The sequence below is a fragment of the Balaenoptera ricei genome, chromosome 1 (assembly GCF_028023285.1).
Source record: "Balaenoptera ricei isolate mBalRic1 chromosome 1, mBalRic1.hap2, whole genome shotgun sequence".
NCBI classification, from domain to species: domain Eukaryota; kingdom Metazoa; phylum Chordata; class Mammalia; order Artiodactyla; family Balaenopteridae; genus Balaenoptera; species Balaenoptera ricei.
Genome location: NC_082639.1, coordinates 174,984,649 through 175,005,844, shown reverse-complemented (window position 1 = coordinate 175,005,844; position 21,196 = coordinate 174,984,649). Strand labels below are relative to the sequence as shown.

Below are 21,196 nucleotides of genomic sequence, written 5' to 3'. Positions count from 1 at the left end.
TTAATACAATGAGAGAAATTTATTTAAAAGCACAGGACAGAGACCTAAAAAATAAAAACCTAGGCAGAATGTCAGAATAATTTTGACAGCATACATTATAATCTTCCTTTGGAAGGAATAGGAGCAATTACCTAACTTTCCACAGTTAAACTGCATAATGATGCCATAAGAATAAAGTAATGCCCACAGTAGAGAATACATAGTTTCCAACTACTTAAAAACAAAAAAAGCTGGTGAATAACAGAGAGAGCTAGAATTAAATAATTTATTATAAAGAAATGTTTCTCCAAAATCTGTTTCATCAACATATAGAATGATATTTTAATGTATTCAGAATGGGAGTAGGAAAACTTTTTACATTACTATGAAAGACAAGAATGAGATTTAGGTAATAACTTGTAGTTCTGTGCCGTAAAGAAATCTGGTTTACAAAACAGGAATGCTGATTCAACAATACACCAGGATGGCCAGTTGGAACTAAGCTTTTCTTTCGTTGCTCCAAATAAAAGGAGGAAAAATGAAATGTGAAATATACTGACTTTACAAGTTTTCCAGATGTCAAAATTGGTCTGGTTGATTCATTAATCAAGACGTTTAAAAATTCAATTTTCTACTCCTAAGTAACCAAATGTAAATCGCTGATCAGCAATGAATGAAGTAAAGGTAGAGCTCAAATTCCATCCAATTATAGTTTTAAAGTGTATTATTTCGAGGAGCAAGTCCTTCTCCTGGCTGAGTCGACGAGATTTCCCTTCAAGGAACAAGTACATTTTTAACAGATTCGGGAACTCGACTTGCATAGTAGTCATAATTCCTCAGTGTGGCCAGGACGCCAGCTGAGTTCATGTGCTTCACCTCCTTGTTATACTGAAGGGCATTTCCATGGATATCGGTTAACTTGCCTATGGAAAAAACATCAATACAATGTCAATGGCCGATCGGATCATTATGTTTCTAGTTATTTCTAAGAGCTTCTTGCTTCCCTATATAATAATATCCATTGAATTCTGGATAAAATAAGGAAGATAATGTGTGACCACAAAGGTTAAGTATTAATTCACTTGCAATTTAAGACTACAGAGGAACTTGACTAGCTAAAGGCTAAATCATGATTTTTTCTCCCTGATTAAAATAATTTCACTTAGTATTTTCAATTTATACTTCTCAGTATCAACTAATTTCTCTTTTCCTGGAGTGATTACGTTTCCTATTGGTTATACTCCATCACCCACGATTCCCGGTTTCAAAAGTGTTTTCTTCATTCTACCATTTATTAGTAACACTTTATTTGGTAAGAGTTTAAGTGAAGTATGTTCATAAAACATAACTGTGTTATATTACAGTCTCATTTAACACTCTAATGAGAATGGATCGTGATGAATTTAACTTCCTTGTCATGTAATATGCTGAGATATCAACACAATAATGTACCAGGAGAAATGATAAAATAAAAATCAAGTGTTTAAGAGTAGATGTGATCTGATGTCTATTTGAATTAGAAAAATCATCTTGCTATGTATATATCTGTAGTATTTTTGCAGGCAGATTAAAAAAATTCCAACTCTATGATCTTTAAGCGCTAGCACTGAGACATTTACCAAAAGAAACTAATGATGGTGATGATGAATATTTTACTTTTCAAGAAAAAAAACCCCTAAAAGCATTAAAGCCATAAGTTAATAAGGGTTTAATTAAATGAACTGTGTGCAGATCAAGGTCCAAAAGAGAAACTATAACTAAAGGAAAATGAATTCACTGAAAATCTACTTTCTCACCTATGAAATGCGAGGCTTAGATTGGATAACCTCTAACTTTCCTTCCATCTTTTATATCCTAAGAGTCTAGGTAAAGTAACATTACTGAAATATCATGTCCTAGCATAATATGAAAACTGTATAAAAACTGTAATTCCCCCAAATAAAATGGACTAACCTCCCACAGCATGTAAAATGACTTCTGGAGCACAGGTATCCCACTTCTTACATCCAGGACTTGCAAATACATAAGCAGAGGCTTTGCCTTCAATCAGCTGAATAATCTGTAAGGTCAAGAGAATAATTATCCCTCAACCATGAAATAACCGAGGTACAAATAAAGAGAAACTGCTTGTTTCTATCAGTGTATTTCAATTCCTCTGTCAGACTTGGGTTAAAGCCTTTAGCAGGTGTAAATGAGTATTACGAAGAAATATACAGAATACATGCATAATAATGTAGTCATCTGACGGGAAAAAAAGAAGTCAAATAAGCTACAAGGAGGATATCTGAATGGTCTCTATATTCTAAGTTAGTTAAAATAAGGTTTTCTTTTTTATGCTGTTTTTTTTTTTCTTACAGTAAAAGCAATATATATTTGTTGTAGAAAAAATAAAGCTTTTTCATCTTGTAAAAATTTGACCATCATTATATAAAGGATACAGAAATATCAACCAGCACAATAATGTATAGGTTGTACTAAGTCCTAACAGATATGCTATGCTGACTAGTGTAACAAGCAGTTTCATAAGTCTCTGTTTCGGCATCGTATCTGTTGCTCTTTCTGCTACCAAAGTATGAATTTTAAAAGAGTCATCTTGGACTTCCCTGGCGGTCCAGTGGTTAAGACTCCGTGCTTCCACTATAGGGGGTGCGGGTTTGATCCCTGGTTGGGGAACCGAGATCCCGCAAGCTGCACAGTGTGCCCAAAAATAAATAAATAAATAAAAATCAAATCAAATCAAATCAAACAGTCATCTTACTAATGCCTGTAATATTCATACAAAACTGAGGTCACTGAGGGACTTCCCTGGTGGTCCAGTGGTTAAGACTCCATGCTTCTACCGCAGGGGACGCGGGTTTGATCACTGGTCAGGGAACTAAGATCCCGCATGCCGCGTGGTGTAGCCAAAAAAAAAAATATCTGAGGTCACCGATAGAAACCGCATGACTCTCAGCAGTAACTTGCTATCAGCCTTTCATTAGTTGCTTGACTTATTTTTTGGTTATACTGTAAAGTAATTAGTGCTGTAAAATTCAGACTTCAAATATCGAGATGAAGAGGCCAGCCTGGGAGAATGAGGAGAGCCTCAGTGAACACAAGGTAACCAGCTATTCTTTTTAGGATTCCTGTATTCAATGACACGTTCAAACCATTAACTCGTGCTGCAGACTTCTGAATAAAAGCTTTCTCTTTCCTTTAAGAAATCTGTGTCAAGTCTTACTATGTGCCAAGAACTATGCCATGTATATTTTTTGAGGGAAGAGGGACTGTGGCTTTCGTCAGATTCTCAAAGAGGTCCTTGATGCAGAAAAGTTAAGAACTGCCCAACAAGGTCTTTGCAAGGAGAAAAGGTGGGAGCTGTGTAGGGTGGGGACTTTGCTCCTACGGGGAATGGTACCTCCTTGGGAATAAAAGAGGTAATGGCATTTCGTAGTTACAACAGTAGGGGCAAAGAGAAATCATATTCCAGTGACTATCAGGAATATATTTTTACTTTGAAATGTTTTACATTTTTTTTCAAAATACTGCTATTTTTAAACTTCCATTTTTCATCCTCTTATAAGTAAATGCTTTTAGAGGGAGATCACTTTGGAAGCTGCTGTAAAGGCTGGTTGAGGGATGCTGACAGGTTTCACCTAGGGCACTGGCGGTTGAGATGGATGAGACATTAGGGAAGAATTAAGAAGATCTATAGGTAGGATCAGATTGATAGGATGTGAGGCAGGAAGGAGGCTAGGATAGCTTTCAGATGTCTGGCTAGAACAGTTAGAACAATGGCGGTGCCATTAAGCAGATAGGAAGTAGGGAGAGGAACACATCTGGGGGCAGGTAGAAAGAGGATGCGTTCCAACTGGGGATGCCAAATTTGAGATACCTGATGGATGTCATCATGACAACCAAGGGGCAATCAGATGAGAAGAGATCAGGGATGGAGATCAAATTGTGTTCCAATTCACAATGTTCTCAGGAGGATGGGAGCCTAGGTGAATGAATGGGGTAAGTATCCAGAAAGGGGCAGGCAGGCCCATCCTGGAGTCTATAAAAGAAAGGTCTGGGAAGTAATCCAAGAGGGTTCTTGAGAAAATAAGGACTGGCAAGAGGGCCGGGGTCTTATCCAAATGGCTTATCACTGAATTCTCTTAGATAAAAAAGACTTGAACCACAACATTTAAAAAAATTCAGGGAATTCTCTGGTGGTCCAGTGGTTAGGACTCCGTGCTTCCACTGCAGGGGGCACAGGTTTGATCCCTGGTTGGGGAACTAAGATCCCACATGCCACGTGGTACGGCCAAAAAAAAAAAAAAAAAAATTCAAATGTTGCTGAAATGTGTCTTTAATGGCAAATTACAATCTTTAATCTCTTCTCCCAAACTCTTATTTCACATTTTGTAACAGCTCAGTATTTCTTTTAATGATTCAGTTGCATTTCAGGGTAGATGATGGATGGATTTTGGTACCTTATTTCCTGCTCCTCCCACTCGCAGCACATCATCAGGGTTCATAGCAGCAACGCAGTCCGTAACCAACTGGCTGTTATGGGACCGGGTAGTTGTGATAATGTGTTTCCCGGCAGGCACTTCTTTCAGCTGAAACCCGAAGGCACCTAAACCTAAAACTCCCCAGATTGTTCTCCCCAACACAGCATCTGGTCCTGCCTATGTAAATGGGTGAAACAATGGCAAAGCTTGTCATCATTTGGAGAGAAAGGTTCGCCATAAATAGAACATTTAGTTATATTAGCAACATGATTTTTTAAAAATAAAAACATGATAATGTTATAAAGTACAAAAGCAGTATCATCGACAAAGAAATTTTCCTGAGAACATCAACTGATTATTCTCATTGTTGTTTTGGTTAATAATTGGGTTTCAGGGAGTTCCCTGGTGGCTTAGTGGTTAGGATTCTGGGCTTTCACTGCCGTGGCCTGGGTTCTATCCCTGGTCGTGGAACTGAGATCCCACAAGCCACACAGCACGGCCAAAAAAAATAATAATAATTGGGTTCCAAAGGTACGGAAAGGAACTTCTGGTTATTCCCTGGAGTCTTCAGGAAAGGCAACATCACATACTGATTCCTGTTCCTTTCAGAATTATCCAACAATCTCATTACTGTATTTGAAAATAGCTGTTTGCAAAAGGTACGTAAGTCCCCAGGAAATGAAACACCGTGTATTGATTACTTTTCATTGTCCAAGGAACAATAAGGATCACATTACTATGGGAATAGGTAATGGTGATAATATAATAATGCTGCTATAGAGACAAAGCGAGTAAATATGCCGATACTGAAGAGAGGCCATGTATAATGGGGTCAGGGTTAAAAGATTTTACTGACAATTGTGGTGGTAAAATGACAATGACAACGCAATCCCAGAATCTGTATTTTCCTTTGCAGCACTCAAAGAACTTTCAGCCACACTGTTATAACTATACACTTCATATAGAAAAACATAACTGGTATTTCATGGAAAGTAAACCTGATGCAAAAAAGATTAACACAAAGTCATCAAAATACCACTATATCAATAGAGTAGACATACAGACATATATTTTTACTTAATACTAAACATGTACCACGCACCACACTAAGTGCTTTACATATATTATCTCATTTAATCCCCAGAACAATCCCATGGAATAGTATTATCATCCTTATTTTAAAGATGAGAAAAATGAGTTTTGGAATCATTTGGTAACCTGACCAAGGACTCTAGGAAGATCATAATCAAACTCAGGCTCATCTGTGTTCAAAGCCAGTATTTTTCGGGACCTCCCTGGTGGTCCAGTGGTTGAGACTCTGTACTTTTACTGCAGGGGGCGTGGGTTCGATCCCTGGTCGGGGAACTGAGATCCCATATGCCACAGGATGCGGCCAAAAATAAATAAATAAAAATTTTTTAAAAAGCCAATGTTTGTCGTCACTAAACTAGTAGACTACCTCGGTTTACTTCTCAAAATGCTTTCACACACATCATCTTATTTACCTACAGCAGTACTCTGGGTGCTGTTATAGTGAAATATGCTTGGGCTGCAGGGTTGGATTCCCTGGGAAGCAGACTCTGAGATAGGTAGGGTGTTTATTAAGGACTGCCCTTGGGATCAACACTTGTGGAAGGGAGGGGAGTGGGCAGGGGGAGAAACCGAGCTGTGATGCAGACACGACCACAGCTTCAGCCAACCCCATGGGGAGCTCTGGAGCCAGAATGGCTCTTCAGAGTTGTACCAAACTGGGGAGAACACATCCCAAACTGGGATGAGATGCCAGGCCTTTACACCCCTCCAATCATCAGTCACTAGAAATGGACTGCCTTGGGAAGGGGCGTGTTCTTCATAGGTGAGGCAATCCCCGAAGAGGCTGAGAGCTGAAGGCTTTGTGCGGACAGCACTCCCAGCAAATGGGGCAACACAGGAACCAAAAAACAAGCACTGGGGGCTCAATGTATGTTCGAGTGCTTCCCCTCTTCCCTCTTGAGTTCACAATATAGGAGAGGCTGGAATCGGAAAAGTACAGAGAGGCTCTGTGTGCTCGTTATGCTTCAGCTCAATTGCTGAGACTAATTTCATGTGCTCAAGAAACCTATTTATTAATTCAGCTCTCCAGTTATTCTGAAAACGAAAGGAAAGCATACTAAATAGAGGACATGAGCATTCTGGTCCCTAAAAACTCAGATGACCTCTGTGAATGAATATGTCAGCAAAGAGGATGGGACCGTGGAATCTGGCGCCCGGATGAGGTAAATGCAATCCCCTGAGGCAGCCAGCTAGCCTTCCTCTGTGCTCCTGATCTCTCAGCCTCTCTTGCTGACTCCCTCCTTCAGAGTTCCCACACCAACTGTCTGGGGGTGAAAAAGGCTAACATTTTCACCTTACTGATGAGTTCAGTAAGATTCCTAATGGTTTAGGAGCTACCTCCGATATACAGACAGACTGGGTTTCTCTGCACTATTCCATGCTCTTTCCTTTGGGTGCTTCCCAGCTTCAGTATCTGTGAGAAGCAGTAATAAAGTCTGAAGTGTAAAAAGTCTTTTATCTGGCTCAAGAGAGCAATAGAGAGCAGTGGCTAAGAGCTTGGACTGCAGTGTAGATCCCAGATCTGCCATTGACCAACGAGGGCAGGTTACTTGTCTCAGTTTCCTCTTCTTTAAAACAAGGATAAAGGCTTCCTTAAAGGATTTTGGTGAGTATCAGAATGAGATAATGCATGTGAATCCCTTGAGTCTGTCAGTACACAGTAAGCTCTTGATAAATGTTAGCTATGATGATCATGACTTTAAATTGGACATGCAGCCTTGAAAACTACCAACAAAGCTAAGCAACTTTTCTCCTTGTTGCAACAAATTTTAAGGCATAAGCAAGAGAGAAGGAAGAGAGAAGAGAAAGAAAGTGTACAGAAGGGAATGTGGGGAAGGGACAGGTAACAAAGGAGAGAAGCAGAGCAGGCGAAAATGAGCTGGTACCTGGGATGGGCAGTGACTCCTGGGGTACCACAGGTTGCCCACCTCTTTTCTACCCACTAGTGCAGCCAAAAGCCTAGCTATTTTCCTCACCTTTGCTTCATTCCTGGGCTCCCTTAACTTTTGATTTTCATTGTTCTGTGGAAAATGAATACAATTTTTCTAATCTTAGAAAGAAGTGATGGAAATTGTTAACAACTCCTAAGCGCTTAGATCTTTTTTTGATAAAAGGTGCCATGCACTGCAGTATTATCTATGAATTAAATGCCCCTATTTCAAGTATCAGTTCTAGCTTGCTTTAAAGTTTACATGATGACTGCAAACTTGTGTCTGCGTATAATACTGTATAAACATTCGTCATATTTAAAGAATTAATGGACTCTTAAGCACTCAATATGAGACTTTCCCAGTAATGAATGCAAAAATATTTTTGCTGAATAATCGTAAGATGCACATGATTATAAATAAAAAGTTATAATCACATAAATGATATTAAAAAAAACAAATTTATCTTAGAAATAGAGATTAATCCTGCTCTTCATTCAAATTGGAAATTCAGAAGTAATAGTCCCCACTCTGGTTACTTTGTTTCTCCAAAGTTCTATCAAGGTCACACTAATGTAAATACCTTAAGTATTTTATTGCAACAATTTCCAATTTAACGTGATCTAACAGTATATTCCTGATTTGGAATTACATTAGCCTCTTACTTCTAAGGAAGACAATTTCTTGGGAGTATAGGAGAAAGTCAAAGCAGATTAGAGAGACAAAATGAGAGAAAAGAGTACAAGAACATATTTAGTTAATGCTGACTATAATTTAGGCACTATGTAGTATTACCTGCAAAACAACATGGCTAGCCTCTTTTCTTGGTTGAAATGGTTCATTTCTTCAACGTGCTTCAAGCACCACCTGTAAATCAGGTGTCTCCATGACCAAGCTAACCAAGAGCCATATCAGTAATTCCCAAACTTTTGCTTATGATTTGAATCATAAGGCATACATTAAAAATCTGTGCAGGGCTTCCCTGGTGGTGCAGTGGTTGAGAGTCTGCCTGCCAATGCAGGGGACACGGGTTCGAGCCCTGGTCTGGGAAGATCCCACATGCCGCGGAGCGGCTAGGCCCGTGAACCACGACTACTGAGCCTGCGCGTCTGGAGCCCGTGCTCCGCAACGAGAGAGGCCGCGACGGCGAGAGGCCCGCGCACCGCGATGAAGAGTGGACCCCGCTCACTGGAACTGGAGAAAGCCCTCGCACAGAAACGAAGACCCAACACACCCAAAAATAAATAAATTAATTAATTAAAAGGAAAGGAGGGGGGAAATTGATAAAAAAAAAAAAATCTGTGCAAATCATACAGTGTGTCTGTGTACAGTCACATACATACATACACATTCCTGGTATCAACACCCCCCAGAGGACCTGATTCAATACATCTGGGGTATGACCTGGGAATCCTTACTTTGAAAAGCTCCCCCAGATGATTGCATGTGCAACCAAGCTAGAAATCATTGGATCAGATAACATTAAGAATCATATAATACCATAATTATTTATCTAATAAAATATTTTGGTATCATTTATAGTAATACCTGGTAGTTGTAATATGGCTGGTTAATAACTCCTGCTATGGCTTTTCCTTCATAAGCAATTCCAATAAGAACTGTTACATTGTCAAGAAGACCTAAAAAGAAGAAATTCATATCAATTACATAACTTTCTCAGGTTATGACTCATCATCAGCACATCAATGGCTCCAAGTTATTTTTGCAATAAAGGTAAGGAATTTGCAATGATTCATCCATGATTAAACCTACTTCTGGCAAAACACACAAATTATGAGAGTTGGCCAGGGACAGAAGTAGGGACTACGGCCACTTATTTGAATTGATACACATGGTCTCATTAGTAATAATCTGTAAACCAACCAAGTAAATCAGCCATAACTCCTCAGCCATCATCATTAGATTCCTCTGTGCCCCCCTCTACCACCATCTGACTCACCTCTGCCTGCTAGATCACTCTCGATTCCAGGATTACTCTCTAGATTTGCATTTCAAGCCTCTAAATTAAGATTTCTCACAGTGGGGCCGATGGACTAACAAGCAGCATTAGAATTAACTGGCTCAATTTTTTCAGTACAGATTCTCAAGGCTCCTTTGCAGAGCTAGTGAATCAAAACCTCTGGAGGTTGGAGTTGAGAGCTGAACAAGCTGTTTAGGTGTTCTTACACTCACTAAAGCTGCCTAGAGCTCCCCTATTTCTCAATGGATTACAGAGACGTTTTCACACGTACTACGGGATTCACTCATCGTAGATATGTCTCATCCAAGGACAGAGAGAGTTTTTTCTAGGAATTACGAGACAGTTTTCTTTTTTCAGCTGAGAACCAATATAAGAAAACCTACGTTGATCTTCCTCTCAAAAATAAGAATCTAAGCTTATGCTACGCTCCTAAAACCTACCACTCTGGCTCTGAGCCTGGCACTTCTCACTTTAATGTTGCCAATTTTATTTTAATTTGCTGCTTTCTAATTTTGCTCATCTTAGATAATTTCAGGAAGGAGAAATATTGCACTGTGTTTCAAAACCCATCTTTAGAGGTGAGGCTGTGAAGTGAGACAGCAGTTCTCAGAGGAAGCGAGTGAGGGATGGGCATGGGATGGTGGCAGAGCAAGGCGATACAGTGACACTTTTCATCATTTTTCTACCCAGTAAAGCTGGGGGTTCAGTATAGTCCCTTTGGTTACATCGGTTTAATGTTAGTTATTTTCATCTAGGGGACATTAGGATTGTGGGACTGGTGGAGTATGGGGGGGGTGGTATTTGAAGGAGATTAAATGTTTACAACTAAACATCATATTAGTCCTACTGCTGTCAAATACAAATATAAAAGAGATACCAACCTTCAGTATATTCCTTGGTACCATCCAGAGGATCAACCCAGACCACAAGCTAAAAAAGAGGAAATGTCCAAATTGAGCATCTAAAATTTAAAAAATTGATTTAAATAGATAAACTAAAACTACCTTTTTTTTAATTTTTGAAACTATATTATGGGTGGCTTAAGCCAAGGTCATCAGTTTTGTAATAATTAAAAAATAATAGTAAAAAAAATATTTTGTAATAAAATATTAACACAACATTGTAAATCAACTATACTTCAATAAAAAATTTTTTTAATATAAAATGGTTAACTGGTAAAAGTTTATTGTTACCTGAACACTAAACATGTGGCCATGAACATCCTGGGCTCTAGATGGTGATATAAAGAAAACTTGAAAGTGGCACCAAAAATGTTTTGTGTGGATGCTACTCATTTTTATATATAAATGTTGATTTAAGATAAATGATGACAGTCTGATTATCGTAAGGACACACGTGTATATGGCCAAGAAAAATGAATGGTTTATAAAACTGGCAGTAGCATAAAAAAGAAATCCCCTCTTCTTAGGACTTTTAATATGATTCAGGATACGAAGCCATTAACCACTAGATGCTTGATGTAAATTTGTGAGGGCATATTTCTGACGGGAGGCACCACATCTTTCTTTTCTATACTCCATATCACAGAACAAAGTGCCTTACTCATAGTAAGTGCTCAACGAATGAGTGTTAAATAAATTAAAACTCAAAAATTAAAGAAGTTTGATAGTTATCTGAAGTCATAGATTTAATTTAAGCAACTATAAAAAGCAAGGGGGGTAATTTTTATGGCCTTCCAAAAATATAAGGTAGCAATCCATTTCATCTCCTTCCAGCTCCAATTACCAATGAAATGTTTTACTAAATTTACTAAATAACAAATTACCAAATTTACCAAATTTACTAAATAACAAATTAGATTTTCTCCCTAAAAGTATTTTGTTTTTTGGCCATGCCACGCGGCTTGCGGGATCTTAGTTCCCTGACCAGGGACTGAACCTACGTCCCAGCAGTGAAAGCGCCGAGTCCTAACCACTGGACTGCCAGGGAGTTCCCACAAAAGTATTTTTAATAACAGTTTTAGAGTGAAGAGGAAATCAATAGGATGAGAAAATGAACTCGAAGTTAATAGGTCAGACATCCCATATGGTTGCCAGGCACTTATATGTTGGCTCTGAAAGATTTCAAGTTCCTGGTTTCCCTTGTTTTATAACTACCAAGTTTTCATCATGATGGCAAATTTTATTTCCTTTACTATGACAAAAACTGAAGATAAATAGAGAGTTAAGTAATAACATGGATTATACGTCTTCCTCTTTGATAGCAGTGTACTGTGATGGGCATGGTTGCTTCAGTATCTCCTCCCACTGACCATCTTCAATCAGCTCTTGATCCACGTCTTCAGGAGGCAGATCCTAAAGCAGAGAACACTGATGATGACCGAAGCTGTTTCCTGTTTACAGAATACCGTTTGTCTCAGCAACAAGAAGAAATGCAGTATCATAGTTTTCACTAGTCCCTCCTGTTTACCATTTCTATTTAGAGCTTTTAAAGCACACTGAATAAAATTGCGAAAACAACCACATATGGCTCATCAAAGTTGATTACAAAGGATCCCAACTTCATTATCCTGAACAAGGATTAAAAAGAAAAGAATTTTTAAGTAGTATACACTTATTTACACAAGTGACTCTGCCATCAGCTATGTCGAACTCTCAAATACATGATGTCAATTCCTTCACCTTCACAGTGTTAGTCTTTGAATAAGTATGCAAATAAGCCTTAATTAAAAACAAAAAAAAAACCAGGAACAATAAAACCCATTTTATTCCAAAGTTCTAGAACTCTACCCATCTTATACTTTGTATGTGGAACGTCACAACAATAACCATATCATCTATGGTCAAGAACTGACACATCTGGCCTAGAAATAAACCAAAATATTAAAAGCAGGTATTTTCTGAAAGTCCAAGAACCATGATAGTTATTTTTGTGTTAAAACACAAAAATATAATGCTTGAAATCATAAAAGTGGTGTATAACTCACTAAAGGGGCAATTACAAATCCATACAGTAAACAGGGATTAAAAAAAATATACGATAGTCTTACCTCTTCCCCTATAATTGTTAGTTTGGGGAATTTCCGTGCCAAAGAAGAGCATATGCTCATTTGAACTAATCGGTCCGCCTTGGTCTGCAGGTCTGTTGCACAGGTCTGCAACAAAGAATGCACATTTTAGCAGAACTAAGTATGAAATAAGTTGTTCTTTGATGCCTCATGCGTGATTATCTATATCCATTTAAATTACACTGTCTGTTTTAAGATTGATCGAGCTTACCATCATATGAGTCAATTTCTTGGCTTGGTTTTTCTCATGGGATTTATAGTGGCTAAAGTTTGGAAAGGAGCTTTTAAATTACTTAGAACATTTTCTCCCCCAGTTCACAAATTCCTTTTATAAGATCTCTACATTAATCTTTTGCTTAAGCAGGTTGACAGACAGGAAATTCACAATTTTCAAGGCAGTTAATAATAACAAATAACTCTTTAGTTATTTAAAAGGTATTTCTTATATGGATCCTTCTATAAACTCCACTCATTAATCCTAATTTTAATAATTCAAGAGGTCCTCAGAACAATTTGTTATTTCTTATTTCAAAATTTTTATTTCTAAACTATAAAAAAAATAAAAGTGAATGGCAGTAATATTTACTACATAACTCACCTATGGCACTCAACTCAATCCATAACTCATATAGTCACACTTGTGAAAGACAGTGACCACTTCCTTGGTTAGCTTGCTTTCAGAGAATTAGGACATGTTGCAATTTATACATGCCTGTTTAGGTGGATTTACACATTATTTTATCTTAAATAGCAGATCTTTCGCAATACTTCGTAATGAGATAAGGAATGACTACGAAAATCAAACTCTTTTCTGCCACAGTGAAGTCTGCTGGTTGTCTCGATGTAAAGAACAATTTTGCTAGAATGTAGTGCCACAAAGGCAGAGATTTTTGTTTTATTTTCGAAAGAACTGTGCCTGGCACACAGTAGGTGCTCTGTAAATATCTGTGGAATGAAACTACTTAAAAGAATTGTTGAAATTGAAGATTACTTACCTATCAATCAAGTTTAGAGACCACTGCTCCAGAGAAAAAAAGACACATTGATAGCCATTCAACTCTATGAGGAAAGCTCTCCCAACTCTTCTCTAGGATAAGATATTTCCTGCTCTTTCTACCGACATGGTGCCAGATCTCACCATTCTAGATACTTTGTGTGACAAATCTGTTTTTGCCCTGTCTCTTTTAAAATGAGGTGTCAACAAGTGGATATAAAGTACTAGAAGTGTCTGACCAGTAGAGAGACAGTGAGGTTATTATCTTTCTTTCTAACTTGAACACTGTATTTCTATTAATCTTTAGCTATCAGCTACAAAGTGGTCCATCTAATATAATCACAAGAGAAAATCAATTTAAACAAAATAAATAATGCTAAGAGAAAAATATGCAAAGATATGATCCAAAATATTGGCGGTGGTGGCCTAATAGATGATTTTGTACTTTTTGCTATTTTTCTCCACTTCCTGTGTTTCATAACAGAGAAAACAATAAAAAAGAAAAGATAGTAAGATTAGTAGCCTTCTGAAAGTAGCTGTTTTACATTGTTGGCTTGTCATTGAGCATGTATGTGATCAACTAAAACCTCTTTTTCACACAAATTTGAATCAGACTCCCCCCTTATTACTTGAACATTAATATAGGACTTTATTCCTATTGTAATATCTTGTTGAATTTGGCCCACCTTTCTCAGAGTTTGCAACTATTTTGAATACTTATTCTGTAATCCAATACAACAACTAGCCCTTCCAGCTTCATTTTATTGACATATTGGATAAGTATCCTTTCTACATCCTCCTCTTCCACAACACTTTTGAAAAGATGCATTCAACAAATTTTTTAAACTGTACGTAACTTAATGATTAAAGAGAAAAAGACAGTCAGGAGCAGAGTCCTACGATCTGTCACCAATGACCCTTTTCCAGATTGAAAGTGAATCATGAATAAAATTATGGGGTAACATTGTTCACCTAGTTATGAGTACACCTAACAGTGGCTCAGGATGGGGGATGAGAAATATCATCTATGTATTATAAATAGCTTGAATGCTTTTTGAAAATGGAAAATGAGGGACTCTAACAAATTTTTTTTTAAAGTTGATTCAGATCAATTTTGATTTCAAAATCAAGATACCCTATATCTATTTCCTATACTATTAAGCCCATAAATCTATCAAAAAAGGAAATGAGATTTATTTCACTAGTTCTTGTGATTTTTATTCTTAATTTTTAAAAGTAGTTATGTTGAATATCCTATAAGTAGTTCACAGGAACTTATTTCTAAGTTGTTTTTTACTTATATATAAGGTCTTTTTTTTTATACAAATAGCCTTAAATAGATGCTTGACTAATCATAAAGGAGTGTCTTAACTACATCTCTATTTCAAATCATTAAAATGTTTATCATATCCTAAAATTTTCCCACTTGGGCAAAATTACAATACAATCTTCCTTAAAGATTATGACAAAAAGTCAATATGTGGAAACTGACACTTAAAATTTGTAATATGAAATAATCATCAAATCTTGTGGAAGAAATTATATTTTAAACTAGAACACATGCATGGTGGGACTTCTTTTAAGAATCAACTACCACTATAAACTATCTTTCTGTTAATTTACCTAAGTTTTTAATGACCATACTGGAAAGAAAACCTTTGCTTTAGGTTTCTTTTCCATGCAGAAAAAACATTTTAAAGCTTTGAACATAGGGGATACTTATTTAAATGCCAGATGTTACCAAACATGTCAAGTTCACCAAGGACTGCACGGCTCTGCATGAAGTAGATTACTTCAGGATATGAAGCTTGGTTCCAGCGCTCTGGAGCTAGACAGCAGTTAGAAGGCCCAGTCATATAAATAAAGGTTTTGGAGGTAGGAAGTCTGGAGTCCTCTGCAGAGCAGAAATGGAGCCCATTTGAACTAAGGGTCTTGCAATCTCCATAAGGGAGCCATTGACTATTTCAACTATTAAAGTCTGTCCAGATTATTATATCCTGTTAGCTAAACCTCAAGGGACAAAAACAGAGTCGGTATGAAATGAGACGAGACTTTCAGTACCTTCTCCACGATACCCAGGTCTCCTTCAGCAATAACATGCCTGACTATCGTTCCTGCCTTTTGAGCAATAGAATATGCTGAAGCCACCAACCGCATCAACACAGTGTGACTGGAAGCCATGATGTGCCCTAAAGGAAAATCGAGAGAAATGTTATGTTACTTTCAAAGCCAACTGCTGGTTTCATTTACTTGAATTCAATTCAACACATTGGTATTGAGTGTTTACTTGGGACTGCTTCAATTACCTGTGTAGATTCTCTGATAAACATTTACTAAGAGAGACTTGGAAAAAGACTCCATTTCAGCATTAGTTCTCCCAATAAATTCTATAGTATTCTTTCTCTCTGCAGATGGGACATTTTGAGGCATGGGGGTAACTGGCCCAGGACTATGAACACATGAAAAAGTTTTATGTATGACGAGTGTAATGTGCAAAGGCTGTGGACGGTGCTTCAGGGGCTAAAAAATAAGGTATAATAGCTGCCCTTAAGGAGCTAATATTTTGGTGGGCTGCGGGTAAAATACTGTAACCTAATGTCTATAACATAAAACTGGTAAGTGCTGACAGAGGTATGAAGAGCATAAGGGACGTGTGTGTATGTGGGAAGTAATTAAAAAGGGGAGGGACTGCATGTGATTACATTTCGTTTCTGAAACTCAATGAATATTCCTTTAGAGATTAAATAAAATTTAGTCTGCTGGTTATTGACTACCATCCTCATCAGTAGCAAAATCAAGAGAAGAAGCAGCATAACCCCTGGACTGAAGACCAAGCATTTGGAAAAATAATGAGTGTCAAGCAGCCCCTGGCCCAATAAAAAATGTGAAAAAAACAGTCTTTAGGATCAAGCATTTTCCTTTTTGAAAATACAAATTCAAATCCTGCAATTTTATTGACTGCTTTGATGCTGGGATACATCACCCAGATTCCCTCTGGGGTTGAAGGACTTACTTCCCCAGCTGCTGAGAGGGCTGCCAACAGATGGTCTTTGGCTGCCACCTTTCTTTAGGAATTCATCTGCTAAGAAGAGTCATTTCACCTGAAACTGGTCAACAGGGGGGTGTAAAGGCCATTCCTCACTCCAGCTGGACTGCCACCCCAATTCTGATGGGCCTTCCTAGCTTCCAAATTCCCAGTGGGGTGGGCTGAGCCTTAGCTGGGACTGAATCATGGTCCAACTGCCCTCATCCCCCATCCTGTGCCACTGTTAGGTGTACTCATAACTAGGTGAACAATGTTACCCCATAATTTTATTCATGATTCACTTTCAACCTGGAAAAGGGTCATTGGTGACAGATTGCAGGACTCTGCTCCTGACTGTCTTCTTCCCTTTAGCCATTAACTTAAATACAGTTTAAAAAATTTGTTGAATGCATCTTTTCAAAAGTGTTGTGGAAGAGGAGGATGTAGAAAGGATACTTATCAAATATGTCAATAAAATGAAGCTGCAAGTCCTTAACTTCTTTATAGCAGTTCAGATTACATCCACTGTACTTCCTTCTCTACCAGTTTTACACCTTCTGGGTTGTAAACCACTAACTTTTGTAAGCATGTCTCTCTGAAAGCTTATTCAAAAACAGGGGTTAAAGGCACAGGCACTGAAGCTTACTTCCTGTGTTCAATTCCTAGCTCTGGCACACATTAGTTGTGTGACCTTGGGAAAGCCACTTAAATTCTCTGTGCCTCGATTGGTAAAATGGAGCTAGCAATAGTATTATAACATAGAGTCATGGTAATTATTAAATCAGTCTCTGGCACAAGGTAAGCACTCAATAATGCTGGCTAACCATTATTACAATGATTATTCTCATTGCTGGCTATCCTGCAGGGACATTAGGGCAGCATTAAGGGCAAAAAAAATTCCTATAGCTTCTGCCACATTATTTTGACTCTGAGGATATAATATTACCAATATGACCCAGAATCGCAGCACAGGTTCTTTTTCATAACGTTCTGGGCTTGAGGCTTGGAGTATGAAAAAAGGTTGTACAACATTTAAGGCAATCAACCTAATATCCTATCATTTAAGGAATCTTTATAGCTGTCAACATGGCTAGTTCAGAAGGACAAAAACAAGAGGAATCAAATGATCCATTTCTTCTCATAGCCTGGGAGAGGTATCTTGAATTCAATATAAAGGTGGTGAGCATATGAGGATTAGGTTCTTAAAATAAATGATGAAATGGGAACCCAGGGGGAGTGCAGTAGTATCCGAGTTGAGGAGATAGAGCTGGGTGTCTGCGGAGGCCAAGATGATAGGAGTGTGCAGGGCAGAGTACCAGAGAGACCTCTGGAGATCTGCTAATCAGTGCAAGCTGGTGAGGAAACTATCTGAAGCCGGGGCATGCACCTCCCGAAAGGAACAGTAGATGTGATCTTCAGAGCTCACACGGCTTGGGAGCTCATGCGCCCACTAGCCAGTGGGAGACCTCATCATTCACAGGACACTGGTTAGAGTAACACACATTGCAGGTGGGAATGTAAGAGGGTGCAATTACTTTGGGAAACAGTTTGGCTGACCCAGCATTCCACTCCTAGCTATTTGCCAAGAGAAAAAAAAGTGTAAGTCCTCACAAAGACTTCCTCATGAATTTTGTTTGTTTGTTTGTTTGTTTGTTTTTTGGCCACACAGCACGGCACATGGGATCTTGGTTCCCCGGCCAGGGATAGAGCCCGCGCCCTCTGCATTGGAGGCGCAGATTCTTGACCACTGGACCGCCAGGGAAGTCCCAAGACTTCTTCATGAATGTTTATAGCAGATTTATTTGTGACAGACAAAATCTGAAAACAACCCAAACGTCCCTCAACAGGTGAGTGGATAAACAAATTATATCAAATTATACACTTTAAATATTTACATTGATTGTATGATAATTATACCTCAATAAAGCTGCCAGAACCATAAAAAAAAAAAAAGAAAAATAAATAAATAAATAAATGGTGAGTTCCCAATCAAAATACTAAGATAATTTATCTTTTGGAACTTGACTATAACAGAGCAAATTCTGACAAAAAGAGTAATGAGCATATATCAAAATATGATATAAAACTATAGTAATTAAAAGTTTAGTCCTGGGCAGAATTTGAGAGACAAATCAATGCAATCAAATAAATTCCAGAGATAGATCCAAATACACTAAAGGCGATAATTCAAATCATGGAGGAAAGTTAATTGTGCAAAAAATGGTGGGGACAATTGCTAATCTTTTAAAAAAGTGTTGGAATCTTTTTGCCTTCTTTATATCAATGTATATTCCAGATCAATGCATGATTTTAAAAGTAAAGAATGAAACTATAAAAGTATGGGGATAAAACATGAGTGAAATGTTTTATAAATTTGGAAAAGCACTTTTAAACATGACTAAAACCAAGAATCCATTATATACTGATAAATCTGAAGGCATAAAAATTAAAATGTCTATATAGCCAAAATACCATAAACAAAGCAAACAGATGAGTGACAAAATGATAACAAAAATTTGTATCACATACTAGACAAATGTGCTAATTTTTGTTACATAAGGGGCTTACATATATCAATATGTAAAAGATGAATGATCCAACAGAAAAATGTGCAAATGACGCCAATAGGCAATACTTAGAAAAATAAAAGCAAAGGCCATTAAATCGTGAAATGCTCAATTTCACTAATTATGAAAAAAATGCAATCTAAAACGATGAGAAATGATTGTTCATATGTAAGACTGGCATAGATAAGAAAGTTTGCCCAGTGTTGGCTGGAGTGTGAGGGAAGATCCTCCTGAGCATTATTAGCGAGGATGTAAAGTGGTGAAACCGCTTTTTTGAAAATCTTATTAACAGTAAAATGTACACATCTTTTAAACTAGCAATTACATTTTCAGGGAATCTAAATAAATAAAGCAAGTCTACAACCAGAAAAGGCAGTAGGAAGAATGTCTGCTATTTTAACGAAATTTAATTTTAGGCGTAAGACAGTCTCTGAATTTGGATGCACTAAAGAACCCACCGTCTAAGTCTGCCTTGTTATTTCAACGACATATGGCCATAAAAAGACCCCGGGGCACGAAAATAACAGTACAGGTAAACAATCAAAATGCTGACACTCAAGAATCTAGGTCCGAAATCGGAATATCTGGAGAAGTACTCTGATTCGCGTAATTTTTTTTTTTTAACATTAAATCCTTCGAACCTCTTCATATCTGTGCAGAGGGGTGGAGTTAGGGGAACAATAAACAACTCAGATCTGCCTAAGGCCCTTGCGCTGCCCCGCAGGAGAGAAAATTACTTACAGTGACAAGACTGGCACCAAGTCAGACGAAAGAGACTTCAGGGGTAACCAAAAAAGCGTGATCAAGCAACAGGTCCCCGCAGTGTCCAGTACAGCGCTTACCCTCCGGGGATAGGTCATCAGTGGATGCAGACTAAACCCACCTCAGCTACTGAGCATGCGGGAAGTTCGGCGCAGGCGCAGAACAGCTACTTTGCCACCGCCCGGTCTGACTCCAGACCTGCCGGAAAGCTCCGCTTGTCCGTGTTTTCTCCAAGCTTTCCAAGATTTCCATAGGCGCCAGTCCCCTGAAGTCAAACCGAAAGGTGTATTAAGTAATCATTCTGGTTTCAGGTGTCTTCCAATACACTTTGTGCGCACAGTTTACTCTTAAGATGTTTGTCGGGTTAGTGATACCGCCCCGTGGCGGCAGGCGGCTACTTAACCTCGAAACCTTACGAGTCCGTGGACTGGCTTCAGGTGGTCCACGACGCCCCTACCTCTGTTCCCCCTAAGAAAACTTTATGCAGAAGTGTTTTACTAGCGTTTATTTTTTATTTTTTATTTTTTTAAGCATTTATCAGGTTCCTGAAAGGGTCTGTGACCCTTTCATTCGGCTACTGATTAGTCCTGGGAGATTTTCTCTCTTCCTCGTCGGATGTGCCATATTAATTATTTTTGTTTGTTTTTTTGAAGCACAGAAAAAAAAAACCCAACAACCTAATTACGACTTTTATTGCACTGCCAAAAGTAAAAACAAACAAGCAAAAACAAAAATTTCCTGTTTATTCATTTTGGCTTTCACCATATATTTAAGGAGCACACTTCTTGTGTCTACCTGTATTTTTGTGTGCATGTGGGAGCCGACCTGCGGTGAGAACAGCAGAGCGAAGAGGCAATGGTCTTTTTTTTTCAGTATTGAAAAGCAGGGCACTGTGATTAAAATATAACAACATAAAATAAGATGACAGAGTTAATAGCAAACATATCAGTTATAACAAATGTAAATTGTTTAAACTCATCCATTTAAAGAGAAATTCTCTGATTAATTAGAAAGCCAAACCCACTGTTTCATCAGAGTAGAATTCAGGGTAAGAAAAATTATCAAAGGGAACAGGCGTTTTTTTTGTTAAAGGTATCCTTTATATTAATAAAACTACTTTATTTTTAAACATTTTAAAATTAAATAACCCATCACAACATTCTCGTTGCTAAAAAACAATCGAAAAACCCCACAACAATCTGTCCAGGCCTTTTCTTTTTTCTTATTTTCCTAGTTTCATATGCTTTATTTTATTTTCACTTTAAAAAAAAATAAATTTATTTATTTTTATTTTTGGCTGCATTGGGTCTTCGTTGCTGTGCACGGGCTTTCTCTAGTTGCGGAGAGCGGGCTTCTCATTGT

General features: G+C 37.9%; 1 protein-coding gene across 3 annotated transcripts; it reads right to left on the bottom strand.

Annotated features, from left to right (window-relative positions):
- BPNT1 (3'(2'), 5'-bisphosphate nucleotidase 1) lies at positions 1-20,122 on the bottom strand. Of its 3 annotated transcripts, XM_059942287.1 has the most exons (10): positions 19,814-20,121; positions 15,542-15,669; positions 12,469-12,573; positions 11,666-11,773; positions 10,340-10,388; positions 9,026-9,117; positions 7,526-7,570; positions 4,437-4,634; positions 1,933-2,038; positions 1-902 (listed from the first exon to the last, which is right to left on the bottom strand). In XM_059942287.1, exons 2-10 carry the CDS (start codon positions 15,659-15,661, stop codon positions 754-756), a joined length of 972 nt encoding a protein of 323 aa, XP_059798270.1. In that variant the 5' UTR covers positions 15,662-15,669; positions 19,814-20,121; the 3' UTR covers positions 1-753. The 3 variants fall into 3 exon arrangements, with proteins under 3 accessions (XP_059798270.1, XP_059798282.1, XP_059798272.1); XM_059942299.1 differs by lacking the exon at positions 15,542-15,669 and having other exon boundaries at positions 19,814-20,122; XM_059942289.1 differs by lacking the exon at positions 7,526-7,570 and having other exon boundaries at positions 19,814-19,986.
- Between the last annotated feature and the right edge of the window lie 1,074 nt (positions 20,123-21,196).